The sequence below is a fragment of the Heptranchias perlo genome, unplaced genomic scaffold, assembly GCF_035084215.1.
Source record: "Heptranchias perlo isolate sHepPer1 unplaced genomic scaffold, sHepPer1.hap1 HAP1_SCAFFOLD_64, whole genome shotgun sequence".
Taxonomy (NCBI): domain Eukaryota; kingdom Metazoa; phylum Chordata; class Chondrichthyes; order Hexanchiformes; family Hexanchidae; genus Heptranchias; species Heptranchias perlo.
The window spans coordinates 856,599-872,848 of NW_027139666.1; the positions used below are offsets into that span (position 1 = coordinate 856,599).

The 16,250-nt window shown below is 43.5% G+C and overlaps 2 protein-coding genes across 2 annotated transcripts in view; one reads left to right on the forward strand and one right to left on the reverse strand.

Moving 5' to 3' along the window:
• LOC137317956 (zinc finger protein 271-like) overlaps nucleotides 1–16,250 on the reverse strand; it is a 64,504-nt gene that overhangs the window by 22,758 nt on the left and 25,496 nt on the right. The window lies entirely within an intron of this gene.
• LOC137318046 (histone H1-like) lies at nucleotides 15,110–15,700 on the forward strand (the record flags this gene model as incomplete). The annotated part of the gene is made up of 1 exon (XM_067981034.1): nucleotides 15,110–15,700. A coding segment is annotated over exon 1 (591 nt), but the record flags the coding sequence as incomplete, so codon positions are not given.

Consider the following 16,250-nt stretch of genomic DNA (forward strand, 5'->3'; position numbering starts at 1 on the left):
GACCCCATTTCCGCTCCACCACCAAGACCGCCAACTTCCACCTCCGAAACATCGCGCGTCTACTCCCCTGCCTCAGCTGATCTGGTGCTGAAACCCTCATCCACGCCCTTGTTACCTCCAGACTTGGCTCTTCCAATGCTCTCCTGGTCAGCCTCCTAACTTACGCCCTCTGAAAACTTCAACTCCTCCAAAACTCCGTTCCCCTATCCTAACTCCCACCAAGACCCGTTCACCTATCACCCATGTGCTCGGTGAATTACATTGCCTCCCATAAGTTTAACCGCTGTTGCGATGTAATATATTAACGTAGATCGGGGATAACTGTAATCAATAGGTCAGTCTCTTCAGTCAGTAACCAGCCCTTTCATAGATACAGTGGGTGACTCTGAAAAGAGCCTTTGGGTTATCAGATTAAATCTTAGCTGCTTTACTTGCTCTTGGAGCTCACAGTGCTGGTTTTCTTCGGCAGCAGCACGGCCTGGATATTAGGCAGCACCCCGCCCTGAGCGATGGTCACCCGTCCCAGAAGCTTGTTGAGCTCCTCGTCGTTGCGGATGGCCAGCTGCAGGTGTCTGGGGATGATGCGGGTCTTCTTGTTGTCCCGGGCCGCGTTGCCGGCCAGCTCGAGGATTTCAGCCGTCAGATACTCGAGCACAGCAGCCAGATAGACCGGGGCTCCGGCACCCACACGTTCAGCGTAGTTCCCCTTTCGCAGGAGCCTGTGAACACGGCCCACAGGGAACTGCAGTCCTGCCCGGGATGAGCGAGACTTGGCCTTGGCCCGAGCTTTACCGCCGGTTTTTCCTCTTCCAGACATTTCCACAATCTCACAAACACTTTCACAAAGAATGAAGAAATCTTCCCGCACTCGCCCTTCTTATACCTTCTGGAGGAGTACAGTGGGGGCAATTGTGATTGGTTCATCTGTTCTCAATCTCATTGGTTCAACGAACAGCCAAATGAGAGAGCTGTTTTATTCACCAATCAATAGCCGGCAATGAGAAAAAGGCGGAATATACTGAACTGAACCGTTTTATTGAAATTTGAAAAGCCCGCCAATATATTTGTAACACAAGAAGCGGATTAAGTAAATAATGTCGCCTTAAGACAAAGATTTAAAAATCTCTCTCCTTTTACTCTGTTATTCCACATTTCCCGTCACAACTTCCAGAATCTTTTACAATCCGGTGAAAATCCGGCGTCATTCACCGTTCGCTTTCAATCCGGCGGGAATAAAGTCCCATTTTGTAACGGGACAGATCCCAGCTCAATCTTTGTAAAAGTAACAAACCACAGATTGCGGATTGATCCCTGTTCACAGGAGCTGCAGCGCGATCGAAACCGGAGCCGAGACTCCTGGTGTAAGAAGTCGAACAGTGACAGAGCCTTTCGACTTTTCTGTTCTCGGTGTGAAGTCCCTTTCAGGGTTGTTGCTTTAAAGAGGATTGCGGTTCTGAAAGTGATATTCCCGAATAATGAACAAAAAAACGTGAAAAGGAGAAATAAATGACCTTAAAACGGCTCTGAAGGGGCAGATGCGGGGGAAGGGGCGGAATATGACCGGGAACGAGAGGATCAGGGCCACGTTATTGGTTATTGAAACTAAATAAAACAACGACAGAGATTATACCGGGCAGTGATTATGAGAATCTACCAGATTTCAAGTGAAATTACAAAAGCACAAGTTAGAGAGACAGTGAGTATCAAACTATCGACAGTAAAATGATTCCATAGAGGTGTTGGTACAGTTTTTTAGAGAGACTGTGGGTGGCTCTGAAAAGAGCCTTTGTGTTTATTTTCTTTTCAGTGCATTGTGGAGTTTTACTTGGAGCTGGTGTACTTGGTCACCGCCTTTGTCCCTTCCGACACGGCGTGCTTGGCCAGTTCCCCGGGCAGCAGCAGGCGCACGGCGGTCTGGATCTCCCGGGAGCTGATGGTGCGCCGTTTATTATAATGGGCCAGGCGGGAAGCCTCACCCGCGATGCGCTTCTTGCCGCCCTTGGCTGGTGCTTTACTCAAGGTTTTCTTGGCGCCCTTCTTGGGAGCTGCTTTCTTGTCCTCAGGCATTTTCAAACTCAATTTCAGACTCAGAAATGACCCAAATCCGCTCCGAGCTCGGATTAAATAGGCAGCCCCACAGCCCTATGGTAATGATGATGTGGAGATGCCGGTGATGGACTGGGGTTGACAATTGTAAACAATTTTACATCGTTCACCTGAGGAAGCAGGAAGCCTCCGAAAGCTTGTGAATTTAAAGTAAAATTGCTGGACTATAACTTGGTGTTGTAAAATTGTTTACTATGGTAATGAGGGATGGAGGAAGGCAATGATTGTGATTGGGTCATTCGTAGTGAGGTCACAATAATTAACTGTAACTCTCTGATTGGTTTCTTCAAATATCCAATCAGATTTAATACCTGCCACCAATCACAAACACGCTCACACTGCACATTGTCCGGTTTCAGCAATTTGTTCCGAACTGTTGCAGTTCTGCTTCCGGCCAGTAGATGTCCCCAAACCCCGGGTCATTGAAGTTTGCAGATGAGAGAGGGACAGAAGATAAACTCATTCTTCACATTATATTGCACGGGTGGGATTTAGAAAAACTGGGAATGGAAAACAGTTTGTTCGACAAAACATGAGTTGTAATGCTGTATTAAATGCTTGTAATTAATTTTGGGGGTATAGCCTATACTGAGGAAGACTACGACAAAATACAAGAAGACTTTAATAAGCTTGCTGAAAGGCGGTGTAAATGGCCATTGAATTTCCATATAGAAAGGTGTGAGGTGGTGCATTTTGCTCGGGGGAATAAGGAGGCCAAACACTGCTTTGAAAATAAGAGTCTAAATGGGGTAGAAGAGCAATGGGATTTAGGGGTACAGATTGACAAATCTTTAAAAGTAGCAACACAGGTTGATAAGGCCATGAAATGCAAACACAGAGGTTTATTTCTGGAGGAATATATTTGAAAAGCAGATAAGTTATGTTGAACTGTAATTTTAACTGTCAAACCTTCTGTCAAACTATTAAATCTTCCCTTTCTGAAATCCGTGCTGACTATTCTTTATTATATTTTCGGTTTCTGCATGTTTTTCTGTTGCTTCATTGAGTAAAAGATTCCATGATCATTCCTACCACCGACCTTTAGTTAACTGGTCCACAGTTCCCTGGACTTGTTCTATCTCCTGTTTCAAAATATAAGAATCACATCAACTGTCATCCAGTCCTCTGGCACTATTCCTTTCTGTAATGATTTTTTCTATATATGTAACAGTGCCTCTGCTATCTCTTCCCTTGTTTCATTTAATATGTGCGGATGCAATCCATCTGGACCAGGAGTTCTACCACCCTTTCAAACTTAAATGCCTTGATATCTTTATTGACCACTTCCTCTAAAATCATGTTCACCCTGTTAATCTCCCGGGTAAATACTGAGGCAAAGTAATAATTCAATATTTCTGCCATTTCGCTGACGTTACCTGTGAGTTTATCTTGTGAATCCCTTAGTGGCCCTCAAGATATTCTGATTTTCCTTCTGTTATTTCTGGCTCTGTGCAATAATTTACGATTTCTTTTTATTTTCCTTGATAATTTGATTTCGTGATTCCTGTTTGCTTCCCTAATTGTTTTTGTGACTTCTTCCTAACCTCTTCCGATTCGCTTTTGTCATCCTCTTATTTAATATCTATGAATGAGAAATTCCACCAGCTTGTTGTGTCTGTTCAGGGGCTGATGTTTGGGAACTATTTATTGTCTATGATTGAAGTACCAGAAACCCAAAGGGAGCAATTCAGTTCGAAATTCCACAGAAAGGCTCTATTTCTCCCTCCCAGTGAACTAAGGTGCTATGATGGTGAGTATAGCTCCCTTCCAAACAATTAATTCCAACAGGTTTGAATCCCAGCACGCTGAATTCAGAAACACCAAGACTGGAACCGAATTTGATGATGTTCAGAGGGATAGTGTTTTCAAAACACAAACGAGTCTAATTTATATTAAAAAAATATTTTTAAAATTCATTTATTTCCCCCATATCGTTGAATTTAACTCTGTTCCTTTGTATTATTATTTGCCCTGATCTGTACAGTGGATACGGGTCACAATTGCTCGGATTCAGTGAAATTAATTGATTTTCTGAAGTTTTTCCCTCTGCTGATTCCCGTTCCTTATTTAAATTATGTCGGATTAACCTTTCTGATCTATGGAAGGGTCATTGACCTGAACCGTTAACCCGAGCTTCCCTTCTCCACAGATGCTGCCGGACCTGCTGAGCCTTTCCAGCATTTTCGGTTTGATTTTTTTCTATATTTTATCCCTTTCACTTTTGACTGTCGCCGTTGAAACTTGCAGATTTGCACTCAGTTTTTATTTGTGTTTCAGTTCGGTTTATTTGAATTAATATAAATCGTGTCCTGAGAATTCAGACAGACATATTGCGCAATGTCGAGTGAAATATAATGGGGCAACTTTCGAATGAGGAAAACAAAAACTTTATTCGAAATCAATTGTCTAATTTTTAACTGACAAATTAGAAAAAATACGGGAGTAGAAGTTACAGAGAGAAACTATTTCCTCACATTGCACATTGTCCTGAATCTGGAACAACGACAGATAATGTGAATTTGTTCCACTCAGTTACAGTTCTCACTTATGGCCAGTAGATGTCAGACTGCATGTGAGTGTGGCATTAATTCTATGTCTATCATTCTCTGGTACTGTATGTGAGTGTGATATTCATTCTGTATCCGTCAGTCTCCAATACAGTCTGTGAGTGTGGGATTCATTCTGTATCTGTCAGTCTCTGGTACTGTGTGTGAGTGTGTGATTCGTTTTGTATCTCTCAATCTCTGGTGCTATCTGTGAGTGTGGGATTCATTCTGTGACTGTCAGTCTCTGGTATTCTATTTCAGTGTGGGATTCATTCTGCAACTCAGTCTCTGGGCAAAGTGCAAGTCTGGATTCGTTCTGTATTCTTATTTCAGGTTAGAGTATGGTACTTGAAACTGTATGTTTAATTCATTAATGTATGCAAATCTTTCGTGCTGCATTAATTTGTAAATATTGATACACTTTTGGATTTTGTTTTAATCAAACAATGTGTGCGAGTTTTGTTGAATGATTACATCTTAATCTCCGTGAAGATAATGTGTATTTCAATCTTTTACTGTGAAATTATTGGACTGGTATTTATTTTGTAGCTCAGTCTGGGCTAATAGAATAATTATTGTATCTTTCAGCCTGACACTGTATGAGATTTTTGGACTGGTATGTAATGTGTGGTTCAGTCTGTACTAATGGAATTCATACTGTACCTTTCAGTCTGATACTGTGTAATATATTTAGACAGGTTTGTAAGGTGTAGTTCAGTCTGCACTAAAGGAATTGATACTGTATCTTTCATTTTGACACTGAAAGTGACTTTTGGACTGGTATCTAATGTACACCTCAGTCTGCACTAATGGGATTGATACTGTATCTTCCATTCTGAAACTATGTGAGATTTTTGTACTGGTATGTAACGTGTAGGACAGTCTGTACTAATTAAATCAATACTATTTCTTTCAGTATGGTACTGTACGTGATTTCTGGACAGGTATCTAATGTGAACCTCCGTCTGCAGTAAGGGAATTGATACTCTGCCTTTCAGTTTGATAAATATGATTTTTGGACAGGTAACTAATGTGTACCTCAGTCTAATGGGATTGATACTATGTCTTCCAGTATGATACTTTCTGCAAATTTTGGACTGGTATATAATGTGTAGCTCAATCTGCAACAATAGGATTGAAACTGTACATTTCATTCTGACACTATGAGGTTTTTGGACATATATGTGAGTCAAATATGGGTAACATCTGAACTGGTATCTAATTTGTATCTCAGTGTACAATATTGGCATGAATACTGCATCTTTAAACTCATAATGTGGTGTGAGTTGTGGGCTGGTATTTAATTTGAATCTCGGGGTACACTATTGTGATTCATTCTGTACCTATCAATCAGTACCATGTGTCAGTTCTATCTGGTATTTAATTTGTAGCTAATTCTGATCTAATGTGAGATTAACACAGTGCCTTTCAATCTGATACTGGGTGTGATTTTGGACTGGGAATTATTTATCTGCCAGTCAGCGGTATTGAGTCATTGTGAAATAGAAATTCCGTCAGTCTCTCCTGCTCTGTTTGACTGTTGGATTAGGATCAGTTTGGGATTGACTATTTCTGCTGTTTGAGACTGTGGGATTGATGACCTGTCTGTGTCTCTGTGCTCTGTGAGTGATAATATACTCACAGAATATATTAAAAAAGATTGGTAGGGTGGTAAATAGCGAGGAGGATAGCCTCAGTCTGCAGGACGATATAGATGGGTTGGTCAGATGGGCGGAACAGTGGCAAATGGAATTTAACCTGGAAAAGTGCGAGGTGATGCACTTTGGAGGGACTAACAAGGCAAGGGAATACACAATGAATGGGAGGACCCTAGGCAAGACAGAGGGTCAGAGGGATCTTGGTGTGCAAGTTCACAGATCCCTGAAGGCGGCGGAACAGGTAGATAAGGTGGTAAAGAAGGCATATGGGATACTTGCCTTTATTAGCCGAGGCATAGAATATAAGAGCAAGGAGGTTATGATGGAGCTGTATAAAGCACTGGTTAGGCCACAGCTGGAGTATTGTGTGCAGTTCTGGTCGCCACACTACAGGAAGGATGTGATCGCTTTGGAGAGGGTGCAGAGGAGATTCACCAGGATGTTACCAGGGCTAGAGCGCTTCAGCTATGAAGAGAGACTGGGAAGATTGGGTTTGTTTTCCTTGGAGCAGAGGAGGCTGAGGGGGGACATGATTGAGGTGTACAAAATTATGAGGGGCACAGATAGGATGGATACTAAGGAGCTTTTTCCCTTCGTTGAGGGTTCTATAACAAGGGGACATAGATTCAAGGTAAAAGGCGGGAGGTTTAGAGGGGATTTGAGAAAGAACTTTTTCACCCAGAGGGTGGTTGGAGTCTGGAACTCACTGTCTGAAAGGGTTGTGGAGGCAGGAACCCTCACAACATTCAAGAAGCATTTGGATGAGCACTTGAAATGCCATAGCATACAAGGCTACGGACCAAATGCTGGAATATGGGATTGGAGTAGACAGGGCTTGATGGCCGGCGCGGACACGATGGGCCGAAGGGCCTCTATCCGTGCTGTATAACTCTATGACTCTATGACTCTATACATACTGTTTGTGAGAAGGAGCTGGCTGCACTGTTCCTTGTGCCACGGGTGGAGTAAACATCACACTAATTCTGGGCCCTTCAAGGATTTGCCTGCAGGAAGAAAAATTATCTCTTGTAACTCAAGAACAGGTGAGGTAGAAAATACAAAAGTGATCAATTGAATCTCTCTGTTAATAATCATTGTAATATCCACAAATGAAAACCAGCGATACAAACATTGTCAGTGTCTGACTCCACTGCAGCACTGCAGCACTCAGCTTCTGCACACCAGGTGTGTTGGGCTGTTTTACAACAATTTAGTGACATCCAGACACAACCCAACCCCTGCACTGATCCATGAATGGGACTACCCGATGGGGCGGAGACCTTTGCACATATCAGATTTCTAATCCCCTCTCCCATGGGACTAACCGTTCAACCAAAACTAAACAGCCGCTGTTTAAAATGTGTCCTTCAAACTTCTCAACTGATGCCTGCAATAGATGCTTTTTGTATAACTCCGCATATCCTTACTGTCCGGCTCTGTTTACTGTTCTATAACAAACACTAAAGGTTAATGGGCAGGTTTTAAAAAATCAGATTTAATACCTGCCACCAATCACAAACACGCTCACACTGCACATTGTCCGGTTTCAGCAATTTGTTCTGCACTGTTGCAGTTCTGCTTCCGGCCAGTAGATGTCCCCAAACCCCGTGTCATTGAAGTTTGCAGATGAGCGAGGGACAGAAGATGAACTCATTCTTCACATTATATTGCACGAGTGGCATTTAGAAAAACTGGGGATGGAGACGAGCTGCAAGTACATTTTGTTAGAGCAAACACTAGTTGTGATAGTGTGATAAATTCTTGTAATTTGTTTCGGAGATATAGTCAATACAGATCAAGACTGGGACAAAATAAACATGCAGAACGGCCTTGTAAATGGCCATTGAATTTCAATATAGAAAGGTGTGAGGTGGTGCATTCTGCCAGGGGGAATAAGGAGGCCACATACTGCTTGGAAAATAAGTGTCTAAATGGGGTAAAGGAGCAATGCAAACCGTGTCCTGAGAAATCAGAGATAAATACTGCGCAATGTACAGTGAAATATAATGGGGCAAATTCACAACTATCGAATGAGTGAAACAAAAACTTCATTATGAAACAATTGTCATCATTTTTCAATAACAAAACGAGCAAAAATACGGGAGTAGAAGTTACAGACAGAACCTTTCCTCACGTTGCACATTGTCCGATTTCTGTAACCACGACATAAAATGTGAATTTGTTCCGTTCTTTTACAGTTCTCGCTAACGTCCAGCAGAAGTCAGTCTCCAGTACTGTGTGTGAGAGCGGGGTTTACTCTGCATCTGTCAATATCTGATACTGTGTGAGTGTGGGATTCATTCTGTATCTGCCAGTCTCTGGTACTGAGTGTGAGCATGGTGTTAATTCTGTATCTCTCAGTCTCGGGCACTACATATGAGTTTGGGATCATTCTGTATCTGCAAGTCTGTGGCACTGTATATGAGAGTGGGATTAATTCTGTATCTGCCAGTCTCAGGTACTGTGTATAAGTGTGGAATTAACTCTGTATCTGTCAGTATCTGGTACTGTGTGTGAGTATGGGATTCATTCAATATCTGTTAGTCCCTGGTATTTTGTGTGAATGAGCGTTTCATTCTGTTTCCATCAGTGTCAGGTGCTATATGTGAGGGAGACTTTCATTCTGCATCTATCAATTTCTGGTACTGTTTGTGAGTGATATAAATTTTGTCTCTGTCAGTCTGTGCTACAGTGTGTGAGTTTAGGATTCATTCTGTATCTGTCTGTCTCTGGTACCGTGGGAGTGTGTGATTCATTCTAAGTCTGTCAGTCCCTTGTAATGTGTGTGAGTGTGGGATTCATTCTGTATCTGTCAGTCCCTTGTAATGTGTGTGAGTGTAGGATTCATTCTGTATCTGTCAGTCCCTTGTAATGTGTGTGAGTGTGGGATTCATTCTGTATCTGTCAGTCCCTTGTAATGTGTGTGAGTGTCGGATTCATTCTGTATCTGTCAGTCACTGTTACATTGTTTAAGTGCTGTTTTCAATTTGCATGTCAGTCTCTGGCCCTCTATCTGAGTGTGAGATTCATTCTTTATCTGTATGTAATTTGTGTCTCTGTTTACAGTATGGTGTTCAAAACTCTCTCATTAATACCTCAATGTATCAATAATTTTTCCCAGTGTTGGTAGATAATGATACATTTTAAAATATAATGTTTTCGGTTATAATCAGAGAATGTGGGCACTTTTTGGACTTCTATTAAATCTGTATCGATGGGAAAAAAATTGTGAATTGGTTTATCTTCCAAAATGATATGGTGACATTTTTGAACTTGTATATGATGTGTAGCTCAGTCTGCTTGAAAGGTACACTGTATATTTCAGTCTGAATCTTTATCAGTTTTTTGTAGTGCTTTATAATATGTAGATCAGTCTGCACTAATGTAATTGATACTGTATCTTTCAATCTGACACTATGAGATTTTTGGAGTGATGTGTAATGTGTAACTCAGACTGCATTAATGTGTGTGACTGTGAGATTCATTCTGTATCTGTCAGTCCCTAGCACTGTCTGTGAGTGTGGGATTCATTCTATATCTGTCAGTCCCTAGTACTGTCTGTGCGTGTGGGATTCATTCTGTATCTGTCAGGCTCTGGTACTGTGGGTGTGTGTGATTCATTCTATATCTGTCAGTCCCTTGTACTGTGTGTGAGTGTCGGATTCATTCAGTATCTGTCAGTCACTGTTACATTGTGTGAGTGCTGGTTTCATTCTGTGTGTCACTCTCTGGCCCTCTATCTGAGTGTGAGATTCATTCCTTATCTGTATGTAATTTGTATCTCCGTTTACAGTATGGTGTTCAAAACTTTATCTTTAATACCTCAATGAATGCATATTTTTCCCAGTGTTTAATTGGTTGATAATGAAATGCTTTAGAATATAGTCAGAGAATGTGGGCACTTTTTGGACTACTATTAAATCTGTATCGATGGGAACACAATTGTGAATTAGTTTATCTTCCAAACTGATATGGTGACATTTTTGAACTAGTATATGATGTGTAGCTCAGTCTGCATGAATGGAATACTGTATATTTCAGTCTGAATCTGCATCAGTTTTTGTAGTGGTATATAATGTGCAGATCAGTCTGCACTAATGGAATTGATACTGTATTTTTCAATCTGATACTTCTTGGACTGGTAAATAATGTTACTCAGCCTGCACTAATGTGTGATTCATTTTGTATCTCTCAGTATCTGGAACAGTTTGTCAGTGTCGGATTCATTCTGTATCTTGTCAGTAGTGTGTGTGAGTTTGCGATTTAATCTATATATGCAGTCTCTGATACTGTGAGTGTGGGATTTATTCTGTGTCTTTCAGTCTCCAGTGTTGTATGTGGGTGTTGAATTCTTTCTGTATATGCAGCCTCTCAGACTGCATGTTGGTGTGGGATGCATTCTCTATCTGTCATTCGCTGGTACTGTGTGTGAGTGTGTGATTCATTCTGTATCTCTCAGGCTCTGGTACTGTGTGAATGTGGGAGTCATTATCTTTCTGTCAGTCTCTAGTACTTTATGAGAGTGAGTAATTAACTAGATATCTATCAGCCCTTGGTACTGTATGCCAGTGTGGGATTCATTCGATATCTGTCATCTCTGGTACCATATGTGAGTGTAGGATTCGCTCTGTGTCTGTCAGTCTCTATTATTGTATGTGAGTTTGGGATTCCTTCTGCATCTGTCAGTCTCTGGTACTATATCTGAGTGTGAGATTCATTCTGTATCTGTATGTAATTATTCTCTCAGATTGCATTACGGCATAAAAAATTTTAGCTTTAATATCTTCATGTTTCGATCATATTTCTCATTATTTAATTGGTAAATGTGGATACACTTTAGGATTTGACACTGTAGGTTTTAATCAGATAATTTGTGTGCTTTTTGAACTACTATTAAATCTGTATCTCTGTGAGTACTATTGTGAAAGATAATGTATCTTTCAAATTGATATGGTGACACTTTTCAAATGGCGTATAATGTATAGCTCAGTCTGTACTAATAGAATTGATACTGTATCGTTACATCTCACAATATGAGTCCATTATAAACTGATATCTAATTTGTTTCTCAGATTACACTCTCACAGCATTTTTAATCTGATACTGTACATGAGTTTTGGACTCGTATGCAATTTGTATCACATGATACATGCAATATCCATTCGCATAGTGTATAAACTCACATGTGTGTGAGAGTTCTGGGCGAGTAATCAATTGGAATCTCAGGGTACATTATTGGGATTCATTCTGCACCTTTAAATCGGGGACCATGTGTGATTTCGATCTGGTATTTAATTCGTAGCTAATGTTGCCCTATTGTGAGATTGACACAGTGCCTTTCCATCTGATAGTGTGATCTTGGACTGGGATTTTTGTATCCACCTGTCAGCGGGACTCAGCTCGGGGGAAATGGAACAGTGTCTGCCTCACCTGCTCTGTTTGACTGTTGGATTGAAAATGTGTCGCTGGATCTTGGGATCAGTGTGGGACTGACGACTTCTGCTGTCTGAGACTGTGGAACTGATGACCTGTCTGTGTCTCTGTGCGCTGTGTGTGATAATGTACTTACTGTGTGGGAGAAGGAGTTGGCTGCACTGTTCCTTGTGCCTCGAGTGGAGGAAACATAACACTGATTCTGGGTCCATCAAGGATTTCCCTGCAGGAAGAAATTTATCTCTTGTAACTCAAGAACCAGTGAGGTAGAAAATACAAAAGTGTTCGAATTAATATCCATATCAATGATTATTTTGAATATCCACAAATGAGAACCAGTGATACAAACAGTGTCAGGGTCTGACTCCACTGCAGTACTGCAGCACTCAGCTTCTGCACACCAGGTGTGTTGGGCAATTTTACAACGATTTAGTGACATCCAGACACAACCCAACCCCCGCACTGATCCATGAATGGGACAACCCGATGGGGCGGGGACCTTTGCACACGTCAGGTTTCTAATCCCCTCTCCCATGGGACTAACCGTTCAACCGAAATCAAACAGCCGCTGTTTAAAATGTGCCCTTCACACTTCTCACCTGGTGCCTGCAATAGATGCTCTTTGTGTAACTCCCCACATCCTTACTGTCCGGCTCTGTTTCCACTCTTCACTGTCCAATAACAATAAACAGGGTGAGACTGGAACTAAACCAGGAACATTCACTACTGATTTGGGGAGAGAAAGCAGCAATGATTTTAAATAGTAGGTTCTTCCCATTCTGTCTCCCTTCCCCTGGACACACCCTGTACACACACAGCCCGAGAATGACCTCTCCCTTCCCCCGCTCACTCCATGTTCCGGGACCAGTTCCTGATCCACTCCGCCTCTTACAAACAGCCCCCGGACTCCCCCTGACCTTCCCCCGGACTCAATGCCGATCTCTGAGCCCATCTGCGGACACGGTCCCGAAGCGATGAGCTGCTGTAACGAGGCTGCTCTTTGCTCCCTTCCCCCGGGGGCCGTGATCTCTCCATTCCCGGCTGTTTTAAACCAAATTCTTCCGCTCACTGAGTGAATGGCGCCCACAGGCCGAGCTGGGGGAGGGGAGCACGCATGCGCTCTTCCGCTCACCAACAACCAGCGCTGGGGGCGGGGCTGAGTCGCGCATGCGCAGAAATCTGGTTTAATTCTCAATACAAAAATCGATGGAAACTTTCCCCAATTGGAATTTTTCAGAGTCTGAGCAAAGGAAGTGGGTCTGGGGGAAAGGTCAGAGGGAATGGGGTCCACAGGCAGTGCAGGAACAGGCACCAGAATGGAAAACAAATGGGATTCCACCAGTGCCTAACGCTGGAATCCAGACTGATTTTACAATCTCTTACTATTAAACTAGATGTTTCCATCCCTGCTGTTTCTCTCGGTATCTTTTGATGGAAAAGAGTCTTTCAGAGATAAAGTGGGCGGCTGTGAAATGAGCCAATTGGTTCTATTCATTCTTGGTCCGTTTACTGATAAAGAAACTTGTGACTCCGTAACTGGAGGCCGGATTCCTCGAACCAATCCTGGAGAAACATGGGAGGAAAGTGGGTGTCGGTGTATTTGCTGGGACCGTGTAGGATTAATATTTGACGGCTACAGTCCCAGTTTATTTCAATCGGAGTGAAGCTCTCGGTCACTGAGAGAAATACAGAAGGGCCCTGAGCTGCAAAATTGCAGAGGGTACAACATGCAAGAGAGGGTTAAATGCGTGACACTGTCCCTGAGAGTGGGATTAATAATGTATCTGTCTCTGAAATAATATCAGTGAGAGATGAGACTGCATCTTCCGTCACTCCAGCTTGGAATGGCAATTGGAATGGAGAATTTTCCAATTTGTTACTGGGTGAAAACGGGACATTGCAGGTCAGTTTCTCTCTCTCTTATGTACAACATATGAAGGTGGAATACTGCTGCTGAGCGTGATACAGAGAGACTGATGGGAAGCGTATGGCTGATACTCTGCCTGTCTGTATCTCTCTAGCGCGGTACACGAAGGTGGGATACTGTTTGCTGAGTGTGAAACGGACACACTGAGAGGAAGTGTGAGAATGATACTTTGTCTGTGTGCCTGTCTCTGTCTGTCTCTTTATCTGTCCGTCTGTATTTCTCTCCCTCCAGCGCTGTACATGAAAGCGGGATAGTGTTATTGAGCGTAATATGAACACCCTGTTGGAAGGTAAAGACTAATTCTGTGTCTGTGAACAGACCTCCGGTGCTGTTGGTGAGACGGTCACTGTCCCTTCTATTATGTATGAGCCGGTCTGACGGTGCATTTATCAGTCTCCAGTCCAATAAGGAAAGGTGGGGAGAAACAGCCTGTAACGGCCTGACACTGGACTGCCTATGAATGTTGAATTTATTCAGCAACTGGCCGTCTCTGGGTGTTGAGAATGGGACGGATAGGACACCAGTTACTGTTGTCTGTCAGTCAGTTTAGGAGGAGGGAGAGAAAGACAGAGAGACTGGAGGAGCCCAGAGAGGAGAATTTGTATTATCGTCTCAACCAAACATATTGCTGAGTGTGAATAATATAATCATGTAAAACCAGATATGGATAATCACATCCACAGCTGTGATTGGCTGCTGCCCCTGAATCTGGGGACCAGACACTGTGAGGAGCGCTGGCCTCAGAGTGTTTAACAGTTACTGAGCTGGGAAACGACAACTCACCTCCGAGAATCTGCAGCACAGGCCGAGCGGTGAGGAAAGCCTGTCACGGGAATTGTCAATCTGGCGAACAGTTTGTCCTGTGAATGTGAAGATGTGAACATTGTGTCAGAGAGAGTGTGTTAAAGGGGCGGATGGGTTAGATTAATGTCACTGTGTTTGTGTGGCCGGACTCATCGCCAGATTTCCGAGTCCCTTTTGAGTAAAATTTTAAAAAATCCCTGTCAAAGGATCGCCCTCCTCCCCTGCCGAGCTCCGAAGTCGAAATTTAAGGTAAAGTTTCAGATCAATTCAAGATTTCAGGTGAAAAACGGAGATCATGTCAGCGATCGGGTGAGAGAGCGCGATCAGTGCAGCAATGAAACGGGTTTAAATCGAAACTGGTGCTTTTAATTCCAGTGAAAGTTTTTCGACAGCAAACATACCGGTGTTAGAGAAAGGAAGGGGCTCGTCTGGGACTCTGGAGTGCCCGATTTGAATTGGAATCGGGGAGTTTAAGAGGAGAGAGAAACACAGAGAGGCTGGAGGGGCCGGGAGCTGACAGCAGGATGTCTCCGCCCCGTCCGCTCTGTGCCTTTAAGTTGCTCTGTGCCGCCGTCTCTCGTTTCATTTCTGACCCAGCTCTGACTGTCAGAGAGATTTTCGACAGAGTCCCGGACATGACAGACACAGCAGCCGCCGAAACGGCTCCTCCTGCCGCCGACGCTCCACTCAAGGCTCCGAAGAAGAAGAAGGCGGTTCCCCGACCCACCGGTCCCCCGTTGGGCGAACAGATCCTCAAGATTGTGGCGGATTGCAAGGATCGCAAGGGGATATCCCTGGCCGCGATAAAGAAGGTTCTGGCTGCCAAAGGCCTGGATGTGGAGAAGCACCGGTCCCAGATCAAATTAAGTATCAAGAGAAATGTGGAAAAAGGCTCCCTGGTGCAGATCAAGGGCACGGGCGCCTCGGGCTCCTTCAGAGTCGCTAAGAAGGAAACCCAGGCAAAAGTGGGAATGAAGGTGAAGAAACAAGTGACCAAGAAATCTCCCGGAAAGAAACCAGCGGCCAAAAAAGCAGCCGTCAAGAAATTAACGGCCAAGAAACCAGCGGTCAAGAAATCGACCACGAAAAAGGCGGCGAAATCACCAATTAAGAAGAAAGCGGTGGCTAAGAAGCCCAAGACCCCCAAGTCAGTGAAGGCGAAGGCGAAGAAGGTGGAAAAACCGAGGGCGAGGGCCAAGCCCAAGCCGAAGTCAGCAAAGCCTAAGAAAGCAGCGGGCAAAAAGTAAAAAATCAAGTGCAACTTGTGACCATCTGAACCCAACGGCTCTTCTCAGAGCCACCCACGTCTCTCAGAAGAGAGCTGATCCCGGAATCAGATGATTCCTGTCCCGGGGCCGGGCTCAGATTTCAGATAGAAATCATTTCAAATAAACCCAGGGTCCTGGTGACTCGCTGACATTCGCTATCCCCGCCCGACCCCCAATGTCTGTAATAAAATAGAGAGAATGGGATGTCCGGGCCGGGCCTCACTGGAACTGGCGTGTGTTCGGCTCCAGTCCCAGTTCATTTTTTCTCACAGATTCAGGGCGACAGTCCGTGACAGGGTAAAACTGGCGGAGATCGGCCGCTATCACAATTCAAACCCCAACACATGAGATTCTTCAAATCAGCTGGAATAAAGTGTTTATAAACTGCTGAACCCGTCTGGGAGGGAATGTGCGGGGAGATAGAATCGGGTCTGGGACTGAAATGGAAGGAGGCGGGTTGACTTGTTATAGAAGGGACTGTATTTTGGGAGGAATATTGCTGACTATT